At 36.4% G+C, this 7204-nt stretch overlaps 1 protein-coding gene across 3 annotated transcripts in view; it reads right to left on the bottom strand.

Annotated features, from left to right (window-relative positions):
- Positions 1 to 330: 330 nt before the first annotated feature.
- HNF4G (hepatocyte nuclear factor 4, gamma) overlaps positions 331 to 7204 on the bottom strand; it is a 61289-nt gene continuing 54415 nt past the window's right edge. For 2 of the 3 annotated variants that reach the window (XM_014539856.1, XM_005866388.2), the window contains exons 9-10: positions 6316 to 6438; positions 331 to 2334 (exon numbers count right to left, since the gene is read on the bottom strand). In XM_014539856.1, coding sequence (XP_014395342.1) covers positions 2213 to 2334; positions 6316 to 6438 — 245 coding nt within the window. In that variant the 3' untranslated portion in view covers positions 331 to 2212. The remainder of the gene's footprint in view (positions 2335 to 6315; positions 6439 to 7204) is intronic. The other variant, XM_005866389.2, reaches the window with a different exon arrangement.

The raw sequence follows: 7204 nt of genomic DNA, 5'->3' as shown, positions 1-7204 counted from the left end.
ATATAAAAGGAATAACTTTATCAATATTTTGAAAATATCAGTTCCTCTCATCCAGCACTGTTGGCAGTTAAGTATACAAAAATATATTACAAAGTCCCTGACCACAGTTATTAAAACAAAATTGTTGGCAATAATTTGTAAAACATAACTGTTTAGAAAATACATGCAGATAAGTTAAAGGGTTTACTAATATGACTTTGTTTTATATTTTCAAGTTTTTTAATATATTCTAAGAGAACAACACAAAAAAGTAAGCAGAAATCTACAAATAATATCTATATTTATAACAATCAAAAACATTCTTATTCATCACATAGAGATACCAAAGTAAATATTCAAACAATGTAAGAAAACTTTCCTCTTCTCTTTCTCTCTAAGATTTCCCAGTGACATGAAGGTACCAGCTCTTGAAAGAATTTATTGATTCTATTTAACCAACGATAGCTTCTAAGGAATCATTTTCTATTTTAAGAGTTCAATTTCACTTTAAGAGCCAATGGGTTAGTTAACATTTACTGAACCTTTTTATTTGTAGGGTAACTGGGGGTTATACCATCATAAGCTTAGAAACTTTGAAAGGTCCTGAAATTATCATGTAAGTCAGTCTCTTTCAGCTTGGGATACTTCTTTGTATCATTGATAATTATTCAAATGTTTGTTGCCTGCTTCAGACAGAGAGAGGAGGCTGGGGAGAGAGAGAGAAAGGTCATGGGTTTACAGACAACCCATCATTCATTGTTTTTTAAGAAGCTCCAGCTTTAGATGATATCAAATAGTTTAGGGCTCCAATGAAGTGTGCTTCTCGGTCCAGAGTTAGGCATTCAGTATATCCCTGGGTTGCTGGATTGTTGAAAACCTGATAAATTAGTCATTTTGCTTCTGTTTTCGTGATAACCTATCTGGTGTATCTTTTATTTTCTTTAATTTATTTAAAATATTATTTTAGGGGTAAGACTTTTATTCAAAGTACAAAAGTGGTTTCTTATCAAGCTGCCAAAATTTGGCACTCACTGCTTGCATGTAAATATGTGTCATAGGTAACATGACTGATAGTATTCCATCAATAGTCAATTACATATATTTAAAAACCATAGCAAGAAGCTCACATTTTTCATCCCACACCAAAGATTTATTCTCATGAAAGTCAACGAGACCCTGGCTTAAATGAAGCTCTCCTACTCTCCAGGTTTATGAATGTTGGTTACATTATTTAATCCCTAGGCTAAAGGTTTCTTTATAACTGAAAGATAATAAAACCTCTTTTTCAGGGTTGTTGTGAGGACTAAATGAGGCAACACGTGTGTGATAGGTGGATGGTTAATTTGTCTCCCAATATTAGTCTCCCCGAGCTGTAGTTTTGGTTGGCACAAGGCTTTCTTCCTCCTCTCCCAGTCTCCCTGGGAATTGGATGTGGGTATGTGCCAAGTCCTAGTCAATGGATGACTTCCAGATATTTTTTAGGATGGAGAAATAAATGTCTCTCTTGGTGGAGCCACTGTTTTAGGGATTTCTTTTTTACAGTTTAAACTGTATCCTATCTGCTCAAACTAACACCTTTTATCTTAACATACATCTTCAAATACAGTCAGATCTGAAAGAATACACAGTCATCCTTGGAATGGCTATTTATATTTCTCTAAACTGAAAATAGGTATATTTAACTCTGGCCCAAAGACACTTCTTAGCCACAGGATGTCCATGAGGAATTGTTCTTCAAAGAACTATGCCCGATTTTACAGTAACTGCTTTATTGTTTTCTAATTTGCAAGTTTAAAATTTATTATTTATTAAAAACTTGGTTCATTGTATATTCATCTGGGATTTCTGATATAATAATATTCTCAGTCAAAAAAGAACACTTAGTTCTGCATAACATCTCCCTAAAGCAATTATTTACAGATTTAAATTAATATAAAGGCAACAAATAGAAATGGTACATAAGATTCAATGGCTTAAGGCCCGGTGCTAGGGGAGCTGGGAAAACCATATGGTATAAATGTATGGAAACTCAGATATACAATGGTTGCAACTGAAGGTTTCAGACAATAGCAAAAACAAACAAAATGAGTATAAAAACAAGAAAATAGGTTACCATCTTACAACAGCACCATGAAGAAGCCTTGGCTAAGAGTTTGCCAAAAGCATATCCTGAGATTTTCAAGACTGGTAATTTTTCACATTGAAGCAGTGCTGTTCAGAAGTAAACATATCCTTACAATGGCTTTTGTTTGGAGAGAGGCTGGTGTGAAATAACTGAAGCTTGGTTTGCGGCAATTTTGTATTGTTCTTGTCCAGAGCCTTGTGGTGGGGAAGGGAGTGGGGTTTCAGGAGTTGCTAAAAAAGAATCAGAGAATTGTATGTGATGGCAACAGTCACCCTGATCCATCATCCCATTAAGTCCTGCATGATACCAATACACATTATTTTACTTTTCGTGTGTTTTTAAAGATCACACATAAAGTAGTGCTTTATATAACACTAGAGGCCCGATGCACGGAAATTCGTGCAAGAGTTGGCCTTCCTTCCCCGGGCTGCCGGCACTGGCTTCCCTCCTCTGGCCGCCGGCAGGCACCCGGGACCCGGGCTGGCTTCCCTCTGACCCCAATGCACGGAAATTCGTGCAAGAGTAGGCCTTCCTTCCCTGGGCCGCCGGCAGGCACCCGGGACCCAGGCTGGCTTCCCTCTGACCCCAGCTTCATCAGGAAGGACATCTGGAAGACGTCCAGTCTAATTAGCATAATGCCCTTTAATTATTATTGATTATCAGCTCACTGACATATCACTGAAGGTGCTCCCCTCCCCTACCTCACCAAATGGATTTATATTGGACCAGATCATTCTTGAAAACCTTAAAGAATCCTTTTAAGGTGTGGTCTGTCTTTCTTAATAGCATTTGTGAGCATCTGATTCTCCCACACACCCAGCAGAAAAAAGTTAATGAAAAGAACGAACAAAATGCTAGTGTTTTTTTCAAATCTTAGATTTCAAGTGTTATAATTTTGTAATAAAAGTGCACATGAAATAAAATATGTTTGACTTGGCTTCCACTAACTCAACCTCATTAGATGACATTTTAAAATGAAGATTAGATACTTTTCAAGTGCTTTGAAATCTATGTTGTAGTTAAAGGCATCTGAAAAATACTGGCTTTGTCACATCAAGATTATTCTATTATAATTGCTCTTGTTTGTCACTGCCCCCTGTCAATGCAAAGAGCAAACCTAGTTATTTCACTGTTTAGAATAGTGTTTCCTTCCACTGCAAACTTTTTTCATATTATAAAATAATCTAGGAGCTATTCTGTAATTTTTTAAAACTTAAAAGTATTTTAGTACTCATTATTATTTCATATATTCAACAGTATAGAAAATATTTGATGATCAGACTGAAGCATTGCAAACTTTATAGATTTCTTTTCTCCAAAACAGTTACTTAAAATTTTGAAAAAAATTCTATACAAATACGAGGACAGACTCTTTTTGCTTGGTTTTCTTTACTATAATAACTTTGGTATTATTAACTATGGATTAGCAATTACTTAGGAACAACAGTTTGAAATAGTTTAATTGACAGGAGAATAAACAAATCGCTTTAAACATTTATTTTGGGATACTTAGGGTGGATCTGAAACTGCAGAGGCCTGCTCTAAAACACCAAGAAAATGTGTACAAATTAAGTTTTCCTGTGCTTATGTGTATGTTTTGTTTTGGATTAAAACTATTCTAAATGAGCACAAGCAAAGCAAAGCTTTCCTTTAAATGAGTCTTATAAATATTGTCGAAAGAGGGGAAAAAATGAAAAAATGTGATGATGAGATTCTAAAAATATTAGAGGCAACAGCATGCTTTCAAACTATTAGAAAACTGGCAATTAAAAAGTAAAGAATTCAACCGCCAGCAGAATTGTTCAACCTTCTCGCCAGCTGATGCCTATAATGCTTAATGTGTTGTTAATGTTCTAAGTTTATGAATAACTGAACTTGGAGAGACACAACTCCGAGTATTTTGGTGTGATACTGAGCTTGCCTCTCTTGGCTCTTGACAACCTGTTACATGAAAATGGTAACATCTGCTTTGCAAGGATGGTCCCCAAATTATCACTTCCAAGTACACTGGGACCCGCAGGTTAAATGTGCCACCCTATCTCCAAAAATGGTATTTTTTCTAACAATTTCATTTCCGCCTCTGTCATATACTCAAAGATCTTTTGTTTTAGACACAATTACAGAGGTCTACCAATGCTTGTATACTACAGGGGAGATGTGAGAACACACATTTTTGTGGCCTCTACTTTTTTGGCCACTAGGTAGCAGTCAGGTGGTACTCACTGAGTTGTTACAGTTCCTTGAACACTGAGGTAAAAAATCATTATAACGAGATATGAGTGGTTGCTGTCAATTCAGCGGGTCATACAGGTATGCATGATCATGGCATCACCGTAACTCAAGGCATCTCAGTGAGGTAGCTGGCTTAATGTTCAGAGGCAATGGATCACAGGTAAATCTGGGATAATTACTATCAATTCAGTGGTAACTCTTGATATTTGGTCAAATAGGGATTATTATCTCCAGGATAGCTTATAGAAATAGAATCGTGTTAAATCTGCAATGATATCAGATTAAGTGAGCCACTCACAATCATTAGTATTTATATAATTATTTTCGTTTCAAAGTGTTTGTCCAAGCAGCCCTCACTGTGCACAATTCTGATATGCACGAATCTCAGTCAGCACAGCTAATGGCCCAGTCCTGCAAAAAGCATGGCCAAGTGTAGTTAGCCTGGTAACTCCCAATTAATTGTGAGTACCGCATGACCAGGAACTTCACTGCTAATGTGTCTCCAATAATCACCTAAGTAACAGATGTCCTGTCATCAGTGACCTAGGGCATCACGTCTTTCATTCTGTCCGTATTTAATTCACATTGGCACATATTTTATTCAATTCACACACTGACAACAGAGTGTGTACTTGAGTTCCCTCCGTGTCTCCCAGTGATAAATCCACGTGACATTTTGCAAAAATAGACAATTGAAAGAGAGTTGACTAAAAAAAACCCCACACATACAACACGACTCAAGGGTAGCAAAGAAACAAAAAGTGATAATCATGGAATCAAAATTCCAATTGCACATAAGTGGAGTGACAGAAGATAGCTGACCGTGGGAATGTGGGCAGGACTGCTGTTTGAGACCATAAATATGCTTCTAGGACCTTAGTGAAGGACACTCATCAGCGTTCAGCATAAGTGAGGTGACTAGTTGTGTTGGAAAGGACAACGATGCCCCAGGGGAAATGAAACCGGCAAAAAAACTTCACATTAAATGGATTCTCGGACATATTTCAGGACACAGAAAATGCAAAGGATCCAGCACAGGAAACATAGTCAGTAACATTATAATAACTTTGTATGGTGCCAGGTGGGGACTGAAAACATCAGGGGGAACACTTTGTAAAGTATATGATTGTCCAACCACTATGCTGCACACCTGGAACTAATGTAAAATAATATTAAATATAAACTGTAATTTAAAAAAAATAATAAAAGGAGGGGGGAAAAAGAAAATGCAAAGGATAAAATGTTAGAAGTTGTCCAAACTTCAAAAGAGTAACATTCATTAAAGCACATAAAAATCCTCACTTGCTCTTACAAGTTGCAGGAGGAGGAAGCAAAAATACTGTATAAACTATGCTTCTTAAAATTTTTACAAAGAAGTAAAACTTTAATTTTCAGTGTTTCTAATGTTTTACATTACGGTGCACAAAATAAATATTAGGATTACTATACTTTTCAACTTCCCTATATTTATTTTTTTTAATTTACTTTGTTTTTCAAACTTTCCTATATTTTTCTAATGTATAGTTAAAAGGGTTCCTAATGTTTTGACAGATATTTTTGTTCATTTGTAACTGAGGTATAATTGACATATAACATGATATGACAGACATTTTTAAAGGTCACAAGTAACCATAATTTTCCAGTGATTATTCGGGTTTCTATGCATGGCCCCAGCCTGCATAATTATGTCTATAAGCCTGCAGACCAGCAGAGCTGGGACTGCCCATATATTCTTTTCTGCTCCCAAACCCATGAAGTAGAAAGACTGAGGTACTGTATCTCCATTTTAGGGAGCAAACTCATGCCCAGAGAATACGTGACTTGCTGAATGTCACGGTCTCCCACAGTGGAGCCCTGGAGAGGATAACACCCAAATCTTGCAGTTCTGGTTACTCATAGATTCTTTCCCCCAATTCCTCTTTTTCTCAAGTAATTAAGTTTAGGACAATTTATGGTTGAAAAGAAGCCCACATACTTACAGATCTGGTCTGTATGAACCAGTGTTGACATGGGGCCTAAAAGTATGGTTTGTCCAGTTAATGGATCCTGAGACAAATGTGGATGCATCGGATGATGGAGATGGCTGACGTCACTGGAAGCACCTACAGAAGATAAAAAGATGGTGATATTTAATCAGAAATGGCGAGTTTACCTTGGAACAAATGTTTTGATTGACAACTTGAATATTGCTATTTTTGCAAAGTGCTTTTGGGGAGTTCAAAAATAAATTAATAGAACCACTGCTGTATTAAGGACAATGTCAGCTTTCACTGTACACTGGCTAGATGAATGCTGTATCATATTATGTTGTCTATTAATAATGGACCTTGTATGCTGTTTCCTGGAATCATTAGGGTGGCTGCCTGTTGTTAAGGCAATTCCAAGAATCACTTACCTCAAGTTTATAGTATTTGGGGTCGCCCTAATAGCATAAACAACTTTTATTTCAGGAAGACATCATTAGGGACACATTAAGCACCAGAAAACTAAAAATAAAATAAAGCGATGTTATCAGGAAATTTAATCTAGATCAAAATGCTTTCCTAACTTTCCTAACTATTCCTGGCATTTACTGCAGTAATGAAATCTCATTTTTCCCTTCTCATTGTCTTGTGTCAATTAATTATTTCAGAAGCAAAGTGTTCATATATATAGGGTGTCCCAAAATTCATGCAAGATTTGAATTTTGCGTGAGCATTAACAACAACAACAACAAATAAAAGCCTAATTTTACTTGGTTTATTGAATCAGATTCTAATATCTGTTGCCCTTTGATTTCAATCCCTTCAATTTGATAAGCATTACCAAGGACCAACGATGGCCCAGGAGCAGGGACAATGAAGACCAATGAAGACCACGGCTTTGCGT

The sequence above is a fragment of the Myotis brandtii genome, unplaced genomic scaffold (assembly GCF_000412655.1).
Source record: "Myotis brandtii unplaced genomic scaffold, ASM41265v1 scaffold23, whole genome shotgun sequence".
In the NCBI taxonomy this organism is placed as follows: domain Eukaryota; kingdom Metazoa; phylum Chordata; class Mammalia; order Chiroptera; family Vespertilionidae; genus Myotis; species Myotis brandtii.
The sequence above is the reverse complement of the archived record's forward strand: the minus strand, read 5'-3'. Positions and strand labels throughout refer to the sequence as shown.